At 43.0% G+C, this 15,819-nt stretch overlaps 1 protein-coding gene across 2 annotated transcripts in view; it reads left to right on the top strand.

Annotated features, from left to right (window-relative positions):
* Positions 1–15,512, top strand: part of hectd2 (HECT domain containing 2) — a 39,211-nt gene extending 23,699 nt beyond the window's left edge. For both annotated transcript variants that reach the window (XM_020606681.1, XM_020606682.1), the window contains 9 exons: positions 1–26; positions 3,478–3,542; positions 3,860–3,953; positions 5,232–5,306; positions 6,525–6,612; positions 7,391–7,497; positions 11,456–11,571; positions 12,453–12,596; positions 13,312–15,512. The exon at positions 1–26 is cut by the window's left edge and continues 60 nt beyond it. In XM_020606681.1, coding sequence (XP_020462337.1) covers positions 1–26; positions 3,478–3,542; positions 3,860–3,953; positions 5,232–5,306; positions 6,525–6,612; positions 7,391–7,497; positions 11,456–11,571; positions 12,453–12,596; positions 13,312–13,432 — 836 coding nt within the window. In that variant the 3' untranslated portion in view covers positions 13,433–15,512. The remainder of the gene's footprint in view (positions 27–3,477; positions 3,543–3,859; positions 3,954–5,231; positions 5,307–6,524; positions 6,613–7,390; positions 7,498–11,455; positions 11,572–12,452; positions 12,597–13,311) is intronic.
* Positions 15,513–15,819: the final 307 nt, after the last annotated feature.

Raw genomic sequence — 15,819 nt, 5'->3', positions numbered from 1 at the left:
ACTCAGAGTTCCAGTTGGTTGGGACTGTATCCTTGATTCAGAAAAATCTTTTTACACCTTGACTTTGTAGTGTGAATACTTGTATAGACATCTAATAGACTGTACCGTGTTCAGGAGATGTACTGAGTTAACTGTGTCACACAGTACATTGTGTCTGGAACAAGGCTGAAGTGTTTACATTGAACATTTAATGGTCTTTTATTACACTCATTATATCATTTGTCAGTGGGCTCACGGTGTCTGCGGAGCCGCTGGTCTGTCTCCTGTGGTCAGCACTGCAATGTTTTGGGGATGTTCACACTTGAGTGTGTGGGTAATGTGGACACAGACACACAAAGGGACTCTTCCTAAGGAGATACTGCTTTGACTGACCAGTGGTATTAGGTCCACCCGTGCAACTGTACGCACTTCAGTGCAACACTTCCACCTTAACATCTGGATCAATGAAGTTCAATATGTTTCAGTTTTTGGTGACATTGTCATAAATGTATAAATCCAATTCTATGTTTTTGACACCATAGTTAAAGGTGGTGTCATACTGAACTACATTATTTTCAGAGGTGTGTCTGTAGTTTTGTCCTTCCTAGCTACATACACGAGAAGGTCAGAATATTAGGAACACTTCTGCCTGGGCGAGACCATTCTTCACATTAGGCCGTTATGGAACGTCCCTTTATTGGAAATGATTTTGTGACAGGATGCTCGAGAGGAAGGACCAAAGGACAGGATGTCTCTAAAAGTGTCTTTCTTTTTCCCTCACATTTTATGTGTGCAGGACTAAGACGCAAGGGAAAGACACAAGTGAGGAAACATGATTGCATCATGGGATGTACCGTAGGACTCTGACACCGGGCTCTGTGTTTTTCTGCAGAACGCCTTGATAACCTTCTCATTTGACTGTCACATCCAGGGAGGTTGGCTACAGTCCCATGGACCTGAAAGTTTATTAAGATATTTGCATTTGTGATCAGGCTCCTCAGACAACTCTGCTTGTCTTTTTCTTGCCCATACTCAGTGTGCTGCACACGGTGATGCCAAACACCACAATGAGGTACTGATATTTTTGTTCAGGCCATTTTAGAAGATCTTTTCAGGGCTTCTTTGTTTCTTCGTTTTCGTCTGTGGCAGGCCAAAGACTGCAGGTCCACATGACGGCAGAGTTTTTCATTTCAACACTTTTCAGCAAGAACTGAGATTTGTTTCAGCCAAGTGTGAGGCCACCAGCGCCTTTAGCCATGTCTGTACATGGATTTGATCTTTTGCTGCTGCTGATGTTGCAGAGTAGCTCTACTGTTGCTTCTGCTATTTGTAACGTGTGCTTCCACGACTCTGTGTGTGTATATGTCTCACTGTGTGAGACCACATACACTGCATGTATGTGTAGTGTGTGTGTGTGTGTGTGTGTGTGTGAATAGAGAAGGATCCAGCACTTCTGTGTAGTTACTAGCCAGCTGAGACCCGTCAAGAGGTTATATAACCTAATAGCTGCCTGTTCCTGGCCAGGTTAGTGTGTTTGTGTGTGTGATTGGTTTAGGGCAGGACCAGTGGGTGTGCAAGGAAAAAAGTCTGATGGAGACCAAGACAGGGAAAATAAAGGGAAGGAAGGCTGGGAAATGTGTGTGTTAATGCATGTGTGCATGCTCCTGGGTGTTCATGCATCTTCCACGTGTGCGTCTCCTGTATGGTCGTCACAGCAGACTGAAGGAGACTGAAGAGGAAATGTGTAACAAAGAAAGAGAGCGAGTTAAACCAACAAATGAAAAGCAGAAAGAAAACAGTGGGGGAGGGGGGCAATGGAAAGACGGAGGTTAGACGTAAACACGAAGGAACGAACACTTGAGTAAGCAGCGAGGAGGAGAGGGAGGCGTTTACCACCAAGCTACTGTACTGAAGGCAAGAACACATCTGGGACAGTCCCTTTTGCAATTTTCAGCTTTCAGCAGTGTTTTGAATCAGTTATAATAGTTTGAATGTTCATCTTTAATATTGAGATGCATAGCAGACCATCAGCAGTCCTCTAACTGCAAAGCACATGGCCTCTCTTGTTTTAAATTAATGTGTAGTCTGAGATTAAGGCTTGATACAGCCCTGTATGAAGAGCCCAGCACAGTGTGCCTGTCCTGTGTTGTTGTGGCCCCAGAGATTTGGCCTTGTTCTGTGTCAACCTGTCTTGTGCTCGTTTTAAGTCTTAATATGGGCCCTGCTTTTACTGCCAGGCCCCAGGGTTCAAGTCTAGTGTTAAGACTTTGTTTGAGTCAAATACTCCAAATTTATTTGTAGGTTTTTTTCATCATCATTATAAATTTTATTTGATCTTGAATGTTTTTGTAGCATTTATATTTGCATAATATTGTTGCAGAATCTATTGTTTTGCGCCAACCAAGTTTGAGAACCAGTTTGGCAAATGGAACAAATGAGGAGGTTGAAAAATACAGAGAGAAATAATGTGAAACAGAGCAGGCACGAATCGAGAGAAGTGGCCAGAGAGAGAGAGATTTATTCATGTCTGTCCCATGAAGTGAAGATACATGAATCTAATATTTGCTGTTACAGTCTCTTTGATGTGTGTGTGTGTGTGTGTGTCAGTCACCTACTTGTAATCAGTACTGTTTAGGCTACAGGCACACACACTCAACCTACACACACAATCACACCACATGTGGTCACCACGTGTGGCAGCTGTGGACACTTTGTGTCTGTGCATATTGTATGTGTGTGTCTGTGTAGGTGTGTGTGTGTGTCTGTGTGTGCTGGGCCACCACCCCTCGCACATAAAAAAAAATTGCAGGTGTGTTAAACATTCAGTATCCTGTGCGTGAACTCGCCATCACCTACACAATGAAGTGGTTTAGTCTTCATTAGCCTCCCTCTGTTCTCTCTATGTTCACTGTGGACTTCTTCCATCAGATGTTTGAAAATGTGAATCATGTTTCTGAAGTTTTCAGCTGCACTAAGACAAATTTTAATGTTGTCACACTTACCAGGTTGTGGTTGTTGCCATCAGTGGTGCTGACGGGAAGCGCTCTCTCCCGAACTGTCCGCCAACATGCACATCTATACATCTTAAATGTTACTCGCAGTATTTTGTAGGTGTAAGCGGTGGAATGTCAGGTTGCTCGCTATCTTAAAAAGTGTAACAGACTTTCCAAACTTAGTGAAAGCTGAGCTCAAGAAGTATTGGTTAGTGTGTGGGGCGGCTACCGGCCACGAGAGAGTCCTGGTGATGATTTTATTGTTTACAGCGAATATACAAATGTCTCAGAATGAATGTGGTAAAGAACTTGTCATGTTTACCTCTAAACTGTTTATTCAGGCTTCTGTATTGACAGTGGAACTAAAAATATATGCAAACAGATGAAGAACACAAATCCTCATCAGCCAGGTGCATGTTCATATTTATACATGTGGATATGTAGTTTGCGTGTGCATTTTTGTTCTGCCGGTCGTTACTTCCTCCTTGACCTGCTGTGTTATCAGCTGATGGGCTTAGCAGTTTACAACAGCATCGCTCTGGACATCCACTTCCCTCTCTACTGTTACAGGTAGGTGTGGGGGGTCCATTGTCACAACATTTTCTTCAAAACCTGCTGCAGTGACTGAAAGGTAAAGATGGTAAGAGTAGGAGTCCACCATGTTTGGGAAATTTGGGCATCAGGTTGTTCAGGACAGCGACATGCATTGCAGATGTTGCTGTTATTGGTGCTGCCTGCATCACAGCGGCTGGGCCACCTCTGATCACTACATATACCCTGGCCTCTGCACAGGCAGCAGCAGTAGCCGCTCCATCCTAAGAAGGACTGATGTTGATAAACCTAATGTCATTTGGTATTTTTTCCTAAATGCATTTCCTCCCTTACAGGAAGCTCCTCACTCCACCCACTGTACCATGTGACCAAAATGCTCTTGTTGGCATGGCAACCGCCACCCTAGAGGACCTGCAGCAGGTCATGCCGGTAGGTGCCTCTCACTGGTGTGACCGCCCAGACTGTGTGTACAGACCTTTGTGTGACAGTATGTGGGATGAGTGAGTGTATCTTCCACATCCACACATTCCCACAGTAGCATTTTACCGAGTGGCTTGTTGAGATGCATGTTGTGTTGGGACAGTAAAAGCTCACCCTCAGCATATGTCCCTGCACATACATGCTCATTCTGTCTGTAAAGCTCTCCACAACGTGATCACTTCTAGGTTGAACTGTCACATTTCCCTTCTCTCTCACTAGAGGGCACCAGAGTTACACTTTTAATCCTCAGTTCACGTTGAACCTTTCCAACCTGACTGCTAATCATTTTGGTAGGGTCTACATTTAACGTCATGTGTTGCTATCACATTGACAGTAGGACTGACATCTACCACCTGATTATATATCACCTTTCAAACATGCTATCATATATCCGTCTGCTCCAAATGGTATCATGCTTTAAATATGTTATCACTGTTATCTGTGCTCACCTTCAGACATCACCGTCTAAACAGAAATATATGCTAAAACAGCTGGAGAGAGTTTTTATTTGAATAAATGACAAAACCAGGCTACAAAATATAACAGTATTCAGTGACAGGCAGTAACATATAAAGGCTCAGAGGCTTTTCACTTGCTGTCCCCACTGTGCAACACACTGTGTGACAGTGACCAGTGACCAGTGTTGTGCAGCAGCGATGGAGGAAGGCCGTGAACCGACAGCCTCATAGTTACCTGATCCACAAGTTGCTTTACATCCTACACCGTCCTCACTGTGAAGGTCGAAAACTGGGGTTCTCACTAGAACACACGTGCACGCGTACACACATACACACGCACACAGAGGTGCTCTAACCGGCCCTCTGGTAACAGCAACATGAGGCCTACAGTCGGCGTCTGCTCCACAACTTTGGTGACTACAGGAGCAAACATCATCCGTTAGTTCAGAAACACTTAATGTATTTTATGCTGTGGCCACATGGTTTCACAAACAGAATAGTGCAGAAAGTAAAACAATAAGCATTCAGATATTTGCTCCTTAGAAATGATGACATAACTAGTTTTTTTAGTTTGACACAATCAGATGAGGATCCTGTGTTCTTCATGTGTTCATATGTTCTACAAGATGTCAAGGAAAGCAGGACAACCATCGCGGTACTTACTAAAGTCCATTTCATATTCTCATTTCCTCTGTTTGTTGGAACCAGTAACCTCTCAGCACTGTGACGTTGTCGTTTCCTGATCCTGAACCCTTGTGTCTGTCTACAGGAGCTGGCTCACGGTCTGGGAGAGCTGCTGAGCTACGAGGGAAACGTAGAGGAGGACTTCTACCTCACCTTCCAGGTAAAGGGCCAGGCTTATGTTAAAGCTTGGGGAGGAGACTCCTGATGCTTCCTCCTGTTTAAATGTGTGAAAAGTGCAAAAAAAAAAAACCCTGGCATTGCTGTTCATTCCGCCATGAGTTCAGTTTAGCATTTCCAGTCAAACACGAACTGTAAATAATGACTTATGGTGTGGAAAAAATATTGTACGAGTTAAATCACAGTTTTAAACAGTATTTTATTCAAGCTCAGCTTTATTTAACTGCTTGTGTTTCGACAACAATTAACATTTTGGTACTTTGGATCATTGTTTGAATATAATTCTCAAATTAATCCTTACTAAAGCTGTCGTTTCCAGTGAAATTAAAAATTGAATTAACATTAGGTCGGTTTAGTTTGACGGGAACGCCGCACATTTCAGAATGAATTCACAGCAAGTTGGCCCCAAATCATTTGCCGTCCCCGTTAGCTACTGATTCCAGGCTACTTCAATAATACTCACCCTTTGCTTACTGGAGCAAGTTATCTGTGTTCAACTATCAACAGCAGACTTAATTAGCGATTTATTGTAAATACAGTTACTGTAAACATTGCATTACAAGACTGCTTCCTAAGTCAGTCACTTGCTAAACATTTAAAACTTGGTCAAGTTCCTCATACTACGTTTTACATAACCTCGGCTTGTCTTGTGAAACGGGCCTGTCGGACCTAGCAACCAGGTATAATGGAAAACCTAATGGCGCAGCTGCTGTTCTATAAGAAGCAGGAATATACGTGGTGTTATTTTAACCCAGTGTGAGTTCACTGTGAGCTGGGCTGATCTCAGACTCCCCACCGTGGTACACATGAACCCACTGACCCACAGGACACCAGAGCTCTCTCTGTGGAGCTGTCACTGTTTGTTCTTCTACTCTGTTTATACCTCTTGATTTTTCACAGATGCAGGATTTTACTGCTGTACTTCCAAACACCTCGCGGGTACAGCCCCTAACTCTCACCTACTGTGTTTCTGTTTATTTATGCATCACATGTGATTGGTTTCTAAGTCTCCTCATTGATTATAAGTTCAACATTTTGAGAAATGATTTACTTTTTATTACTTCATCTCTTGTTGTACTGTATCTGTTCATTCATTTAGTTAGGTAGTTAGTCTTGTATTGCTCTTTGAGACATTTTGCACGTCCTTCGGTCACAGTACCTCAGGTTAACTGCACAGATGCATGCTCCATCACCGCTGCAGGTGTTCCAGGAGGAGATGGGCGTGGTAAAATCATATAACCTGAAGCCCGGAGGAGACAAAATTCCCATCACCAAGCAGAACAGGAAGGGTGAGTCTACACCAAGAGTCACAGCAAGAGCTTCATAGTTTAGCAGTGAATGAAGTCAGGAGATATAACCTGTTGCTCACACCCAGTCTGACACTACTACATATCCAATAGAGTGTGTTGTAGCCTACAATAGACGAAAGTCATAAAGCAGTAAAATAGGGTTAATATAGCAGGTTTATCTAACAGCATCAGAAACATTGTTTATTGGCCCAGTATATGTTTGCTCACTGCTTGTGATTGCATTTGCCTTGGTCATGCAGAAAACCAGACTGACTAATGAACATGAACGTCTTTAGCCAACTGTGTGTCGTCAGGCGGTCCTGTAGATATCAGGATATGGTTACAAAGTGGTGGACTGACAGACATACAGCCATCATCAGGACCACTGAGAGGGGAAAAACAACAACTTAATGTGTTGGGTACAGGTGGTGAGAGTCAGAGCAAGGTGCTCCTCTGTTTTAGCTCCACATCAGTGTTTGGAATCCACAGCAGCAGTTTAAATGCTCCTCCTGTGCTGTTTAACTTCAGCAGAGCAGCGACACAGAAACCTGGCTCAGCTCAAAAGCTTCTTTGTTCCTTTTAAGGGCTGAGTCAACTTGATTTCTCTAATTGAGTCTAATTTTCCATGCAGCAGCTCCTGTGGCTGTCCAGGTCCAGCTCTATGCCAGTGTCGTGTGTGTGTGTGTGTGTGTGTTACACAGAGGAGCCAAGGCTGGAGGCTAAAAGTTGGTAATGGAATATAGAAAATCACACCGTCCTGTTTCTTCTCTCTCCACAGAGTACGTCCAGCTCTATGTTGACTTCTTGCTGAATAAGTCCATTTATAAACAGTTTGCTGCCTTCTACCATGGCTTCCACAGTGTGTGTGCCTCTGATGCACTCATGGTGAGTCCACTGTGTGTGTGTGTGTGTGTGTGTGTGTGTGTGTGTGTGTTGAGTGCCAGTTCAACAATACAGACTCGCTTGCTGGTTGGAAAAATACATGCAAACCTTCATTAATCAGTTTGTTGATTCTTGCAGCCATAAAACTTGTCAACCCAGCTGAGCTAGCTTCATCCATTGTAGTGCAATGCATTGTGTTAGTGTTTAAAAATGAGAAGTCATCTATAAGAAAAAACAGGAATTATGACTGTTTACGTTTAGGACTTTGATTATCCTGAAGTTCTGGTAGCTCAGAGGAACTGGAGCTAATTCCACCTACCAGATAAATCAGATGTCAGATCAGCGCCAATGCCAGTTACTAGAGTTTTAGAAACTGAGATCTACTCAGGAGATGTGGACGTGCTGAGGATGCCACTCACACTTCTTTACTGTATGTTTACTGTTTTATTTCACTTCCTGTCTCTTTCACAACCCTGTCATTTTTTAATTTAAGAGGAAGCTTGATTTGGCTTTTGTCCAGCGTGGTTAAAGGCCGTGAGAGGATGAGGGCACTGGAAAGCATTTGATATTGATATTTGCACCTGCACTTGCTCAACCTTCTCTTAAGACATCATTGCCCGTCAGCGTGCTTAATGAATTCTTATAGAATGAGTGTTTCATCAATTTAATGACCAGATGCCATTGCACCTTAACACCTGTTCACTCACAGCAGACACTGTATGACTCACCTGACAGGATGGTAAGGTGAGGTGAAGAAAAATCTGAATCATCCAGATCTCTATGAACCAGTGGGTTGACTCAGACCAAGATAAACTGTGGATATACATCTCCTGCAACAACATATCAGTAATGTAGAGTTCATCACTTCCTGTGCAGCAACAGTGAAAGAATTAAAAAAACATGAATATGTTTTGTCAGTGTTGTGTTTTAGTAAGAAGTTTGGAACAAGAACAAAGCACACATTTGTCAAATTAACCTGAATGTTTATTCCCACTTCTCCGTCATTGATGGACAAGTTTTTTTCCAAATATGGAGCTAAACCTGAAAATTCTGTTTGCGTCTCTCCCTGGTCAAATGTCAGCTCTCGCTGATAACGAACTGCTGAATCGACTCTGATCATGTTGTTGTTTGTTAAACCCCGGAGACCCTGAGGAGGAGGAGCCCGATGGCCCCCGAGGGGCTCGAAAGTCCACAGCACGGGTCAAACCTGCAAATATGGGGGTGCTTCTTCTGCTCATTTGAAGAGCGAGAGACTGAGTTGTCGTGCGACTTTGTCATCGACTGCTTTGCTTGTTTTTAACAGTTTTAGTGTTTTACTTTTTTGCACTGTTGCGTATTGTCTCCAGATGTTGTGCTGTAATGAGAGACAGTTTTCCTTTTTTATCTATTTTCTTTATAATGAACAGAATTTGGGTTAGCGTCTAGTTTTTTATGGCTAGATTACTGAACCGGTCTGTTGGGCACAGGCCCCAGGGGGCCGAGGGCAGGGGCCTCTGAAATGACTGTTGGAAAGTCAAACAAATGACTTGGAAAAACACACAAAACAACCACAAAGAGACACAAAATGACCACAAAGACTCAAAACAACCACAAAGAGACAAAATGACTACACAAAGGGAAAACGTGCCCACTGCTGTGATGTTGTTTGTAAATATAAATAATATATAACTATAAAATTAGAAGCAATAAATAGATCAAATTGTATTTTCATATTTACATGTTTGTTGCATTTCATTTAGGAGTAAATGATGCATATTTAGGTTAAAAGCAAACAGTTAGTATGGACCAACATTGAAGTTTAGTCTATTTGAATGCAAAAGAAACAGGCTCTTGTTTGCCTCCACTGTTTACTCACTGGACAGTCACACCTCTCACCTTGTCAGCAGCAGCGTGAACACACTGAAATCACTCTGTATGTGTCTGACTGCAGCTGATAAACTGTTGTTTGACTGCATCTTATCCACTGAGAGTCTTAATCTGGCTGATATGAACTGTAAAGATGGAAATAGCTAAGACAAGACTCTGCTGACCAGATAATCATTAACCCCTGACCTGCTTCGGTGTGCTCCTCCTCCATCCCTGATCATCCAGCTTGTACACCTACTGTCCTGAAGCCTCTCTGCAGCCCCAGGGCTGTAATGTGATGCACAGTGCTTTAATACACGTGGATCAGGTGCTTGTGGATACTGATGCTTTAGAGCCTTACCAGGAGCTAAGATGTGAGGTTCCATCATGAGGCACTAAAATCAGTAATGACTGATATTTAACATTAAATTACTGACAATTTTCAGACAGTTGCATCAGAAATCACTTTAGATAACGAGGTCAGCTATTGATTTATTACATCATATATAATGAAACTTTTGGGAAATTAACCAGTGGCAGCCAAATACTGTGTGATGCAAATATGTGCAGTGTCATGGCTTTATGGGTTATTTCAGACAAAACTCGACACTTCCTCAAAGGTTCGGGGTATACTGCTTCGTTAAACTCCTCAGTAGAGTAACATCTGAAGGTATAAGGAGGGAGCTGCCTAAAACTGCAGGTTGTTATTTGGGGTCTTGTCCTGAATTAAAAACATGTAAGAGGGAGGTCTGCAGGGAGGTTTGCACTGTTTTCACCAGCAGTGTGTGTGTGCGACATACCTATCTGTCTCTGCTGTTTGCCTTCAGTCACGTCCGCACCGCCTGACTCTGGAGGATGTGATGAGGCAGGTCTGTGGTTGAACTGTGGGCGTGGTTTGATGTTGGCATTTCACTAGTAATTGTAGGGTTGTGACAGCGTTGAAGAATTTTTGGCTGTTGCATGAGTAGTGTCAGACAACAACATCAAGATCAAACTCAGTGCAGGCGCCGTAGTATTTTTTATTTAGAGTAGGTGTTGAGTTCTTGCCCTGTCAGTGTAGCTACTGAAATCACTGGTTAGTGTGGTTTAGTGTTTTTAAAGCTTCTCCAGTCCACTCTTCACAGTTTGTGACCTACATGTGTGATCTGCAGCGTCATGTTCCACCTGTGTGGAGACCTGCACTAAGACACTGGGCTGTAAATTGTGCAACTGTAATCTGTCATGCAATTTTGGTGTATGAGACCAAGCTCTTTGCTACAAGAATCACCCACATTTTCTGGAATCGGCTGCTCTGACGAGGCACAACTTCCTGTTTGTCTTCCTGGCTTACTGGTTGTGTTGCTTTGAAAGGCGCTATTACACCACTAAGGCAACGGAAATGATTGTTACAGCTAATTATTGTTGGGTTAAGTGGAAATTCTTCAAAAGCTGATGATGAAATGCTTCGTCATATTAGGTGGAGCACAGCGAGTCAGACACTGACAGGGTACCAGCTACAACCACATTAGGCAAAGTTATTATCCTTAGGATCTTTATTAAATCTATTTCCTGTTGTGTTTTTAAATATTTTTATTCCATACTGCTGAGAGCAGCGGGGGTGTGGGAACGGGAGTCTGACTGTGAACGGTGCCAGTCTGCCACCGGGAAGCCCCAAACCACTTTTTCCAACTACTGAATATTTATGTTCTGCAGTGACCTCTCTGACCTTTGACATTGTTAGCTGGAGAGTCAACCATTACCCCCCCCAGAGGGTCAAGTTCAGTCATATGCATCAGGATGTTTGTTGTTTTTATCATCTTGCGTTACTCTACATTACATGATTTTATCTTGTAATGTTATTTTATGTTATGATGTGTTGTGTTCTGTTATTGTTGTGTTATGTAACAGTATTTCATTATCAGGCCATATCTGGTGCAGTGATGCTACAGCCCCTAACTCCTTAAGGCCTTGGATGGAAAGGCTTCAGAGATATTGTGTGTACATTTGTAAAATAAATTCAACAAAGTCCTAAAAAGTCCTTGTTCACATTAAAATCTGCTTCAGCTCTACACGTGTACTGCTTGTCATTCTGTCAGTAGAACGCTTTTAATGAATGCTGTCTCTCTTGTCTTTGTAGCTGCTGCGGCCGGAGGAGGTGGAGATGTTGGTGTGTGGCAGTCCGGAGCTGGACATGAGCGCGCTGCAGAAAGCAGCTCAGTATGAAGGATACAGTAAGACCGACACCACCGTCCGGTGAGCCACCGCCACTTCCTGTTTACTGAACCTGACTCCACTTTCACAGCTCGTAGAGGAAGTCAAACCACTTCACACTTCCTGTTCACAGACTGACCCTGATGGCTGTGAAGCTCCTGTGCACACATTTAAACATTTTTTTTACCTGTCCAGTGTTTTCATTGAGCAGACCGATCCCACTGCGAAGTCGCTGTCTGCCATTAGGTATTTCAACAAACTGTTTTTCTAATGGGATCCTTCCCTTTGTTATACATAGCAAATGTTGGTATAAACAAATTATAGATGAAGCTCAGCTGGTCTGAGTTGTGTTGCTGCTAGAAGACAGAACAGGGCCTGTTTATTTCCCGTCAGTCAGTGAGAAACAACATTGATATTCCAAAGAAAGCCAGTGAGCAATGGCCTGAGGCATGTTTCTGCTACTTGCAGGCAAGACATTCATTTTTTAACCGGAAGTGAAACCCACTCTGTCCCACTCTGTCCCACTCACACACTCACACACTCACACACATAGATGCCCTGCAGTCCTGTTGTTTCCAGCAGGAGTTGAGGGAAAGGGGCCGACACTTCTCAGCCACTGATAATGTAACTCAGCGCTGTGCTGACATATGACAACAAGTAGCTGCAGACCTGTTGCACAACATCAGTACTGTCTGTGGCTCAGTCTGTAATTGTGGAGTGCCTGTGCAGGCTGACATGTTTTGTCAAGCTTTGTTCACATAAGTTTAACCACATAGACTTAAGGGATCACTAATTAATTTGATCACATCACAAAAGATGTGATGAAGTGATGGATTTACTTGGCATGTTCACTTTATGGTCCTGACACCTACCACTTATCCTAAAATACGTGTGGTGACAGCAGCATCTGCTTGTTGCCCCAGGTGTTTCTGGGACGTGGTGCTGGCCTTCCCTCCAGAGCTGCAGAAGAAGCTCCTCCACTTCGCCACAGGAAGTGACCGCGTTCCTGTTGGAGGAATGGCCGACCTCAATTTTAAAATCTCCAAGATTGATGTTCCGACTGACTGGTAGGTCGCAGACACTGAGACCAGGCCACATCTTGGTCAGTGAGAATTTTAAATGTACTCGAAGAACTATAGAAGATGTTGATAGTTGCTGCAGAGTCTCCCACAACAGTCCCAACAGAGACATTTGTGAGTATTTAATGGTGTTCATGTGACCAAATTGATAAGTTTAGATAGAGAAGCTTAGTCTTCGACTTTGGGCCCATTTACTCTGCCTGTACAAGACCAGATTATCGCACCAGTTTTCAGTGTTGACCCTCCTTTATTCAGCCACCAGAGGTAGTTGGCCGACGCTATTTCTATTTGCAACGTGTAGTGGTTACAGTTTATTTCTGTGGATCACAGAACAGATACTAACTGTTTCTGAGACAAAGAGCCACTGTTACCTGGACATACCTGGACACACTCAGAGAGAGGAGCTGGTGTCTGCCTCCTACTGCTCAGTGTCTGGTGGTTAGTTAGTGAGTTGTCTGACGCTGTGTAGACCTTCTCTCTTAATCACACTGTGCTGTTAACTGAACTACACACTAACCTTTTCTCTTCATCTCATAATGAATATTTGTAGAGATGTTACATTCTTTGGAAATGTGGATTTAAAAAAACTGTTGTTCACAAGTTTACCATGAAACTGAATAGTTTCAAAACACACACTAACAGCTGCTACAGCTTCAGAAGTAAAAAAGATGTTTTACAAAACATTTTTCTCTTTCTTTCCCAGGTTGCCGATCTCTCACACGTGTTTTAATCAGATCTGTCTGCCTCCGTATCGAACCAGGAAGGAGCTCAAACAGAAGCTCACTATTGCCATCTCCAACGCTGAGGGCTTTGGCCTGGAGTGACCAACACAGACACACACACGTGGACTATTAGCAGCACTAGCTATCTGTCTGCCACAACTACCACAGTGCGCTGTATCGGTTTGCAGCAGATACTCTAGGAGCTTCCCCCAGATACAGAAACACTAGAAGCTCGTTGATTTGCACATGGGCCGTCTTGGTTCTGTTATGAGATAGACCGTACATGAAGAGGTTCTCATTTGTGTGTAGTTGGTGTCACAGAAGCCTTCCAAAAACTTTACGGGTCAGATTCCAGTTTCACAAATGATAGTTCGAATACTTCTGGTCCCATATCACTGGAAACATATCAGTCATAAGGCATCAGGTGTCATCAGCCAAAACTTCTCTTAAATTATTCAAGGTTTCTAGTTTTCTCAGGAAATTATTTTTATCAAAAATTCTATTTGTTAAACAAGTTACCAAATATTAGTTTACACTAAACTGAGCAGAAAATCAGGCTGCACTTCAAATTAAAAATGCTCCAATAACAAAGATGTAATAAGCAACATTACCTCCCCGAGTTTTCAAAGTGAAATAAAGAAAAACCAGAGAAGATTTTTATATGACAACAAGAAGAAACTTTAAGTTGGAATATCTGCTTTGTGGACGGCACTCGAGCTTTGGATGTATGGGCTTAATATGTTTTGCTTTGTGTTCGCTCTGACTTCACTGCTTTGATGAGATGAAGTCTGTTTTTATGGAGGCTTAGTAAATGGGCTTTATATCATGATGCTCTGATCGCTGCACACGGTCAGGACATAAAGCTTTGCTGGGAAAACAAGGATGTTGTGTAGCATGAGATTTAGATGTTTGGACATTGCTTCCTGTTGTAACGAACACAAGGCAGCAGCAGAAATGTTTTCATTTTGTTTTAAAAGTAGTGATATTAGGATGCAGTCGAACCAGAGCTGTCACTGTTTTGGTTCTCTTATGGCAGCGAGCACCGGCTCTTACTGGGTCATTTGCAGAAGGCAAAACGTTATGGAGACTTTACCAACGTGTCCTTGTCTCATTAAATAATAGTCCACTGGGTTTTCAGTGTTTCTTCAGAGTTGCGCCCCAGTTTGTGTTCAATAAAAATGTCATCACATTAAGAATATAAAGATGCTTTTTCACTGGGCCTTCAAACCAGTGTCAGTGGCAGACCTCAGCTCAGGGCACCGCCACAGAACGCTGGTCCGGTGTTGATCCAAACTCTGCCTCTGGTTGTAGCCGTCTGTGACTTGTTTGAGCAGTGCTGGTTTTACACACTCAGTACTGCCTTATGAAAGGTTGCCATGGCAACGTGTCTGACGTCCTAAAGACGAACTGGCACAAAACCCAAACGTTACCAAGCAACTCTCGAGCAGCTTGTGCATCCGAGTTTATATCAGTGGGATGCGAGTCACTAATCGCTCAGCCTCGCCGAGCAGCTATAGGATCTGGAACAGCTCCTTATACAACAATGGGTCCTTTCAATCATCTGACGACAAGTGCGGCAAAGCAGCAGGAGCCAGACGTAGCTCTCCTCCTACTACAGCATGTGTTGAGAAGGACTTCATGCCACATTCACATCACGTCTAACTTCTGTAAAACAAATGTCGGCATCCTTGTGCTGAAAACAGAAAGGGCATATTTAATGAGCTTGATGTTGCAGGATGAAATCATTCTGGGGAAAACAGGATGATGTAACGTCTGAGAAGTGTTTTCTGAAACGTCTGTTGTATGTGACTAGGACCAAACTGTAACAGGTTATACAGTGGGATGACAGTGTGAAGACCTTGTTGAAAATCTGTTTGAAAATAGTTCAAATGGATTCACAGGATTTGATGAGATGTAATTATTTTCACTTGTCAGATGTTTGAAGTGATTGAAATGTGCAGACGCCACTTAAAGTAGAACGAAGTAATGTATTTCTGGAGTTTGTATTATTTAACAGCTGTAGAGCTGCAGGTTCAGTTGGCCGCAGCCCGGCTTTTGTGAAACCTGTCTCTTCTCTGTTGCCCGAGCCTTATGTAATGTGCTGTATGTACTTTTGTGTTTCCTCAGTATTTACAGTAAACATTGATGACGGGTTGCTCCTCTCTAGAAGGAGATTTGCTGACTCCAGTTGTATGTGTGTTTCTTTTAAACAGTAATACTTTGGGTTTCAGTTTGTTGCAGATGTGGAGCGTACACGTGATCTCTATTTGCTGGGAGAACAGAAAACTGCTAATCAAGTCGGTTCACAGTACAGTGTTGAATGCAGTATTACGCTGAGATGGTAAATCACAGTGATTCTGATTTTCATCTCTGTCATTAAGCTAAAGCAAAACGTTGCTGCAGTAAGAAGTGGCTGCACAGCCGAAGGGGTGTCACCTCTACACCGCACATGCATAGACACTCTCAATCTGTCTTTTTTATTGTGGAAA

Source organism: Monopterus albus, unplaced genomic scaffold (genome assembly GCF_001952655.1).
Source record: "Monopterus albus unplaced genomic scaffold, M_albus_1.0 scaffold80.1, whole genome shotgun sequence".
Taxonomy (NCBI): domain Eukaryota; kingdom Metazoa; phylum Chordata; class Actinopteri; order Synbranchiformes; family Synbranchidae; genus Monopterus; species Monopterus albus.
Note: the sequence above shows the minus strand (reverse complement) of the source record. Positions and strands in the feature narration are given on the sequence as shown.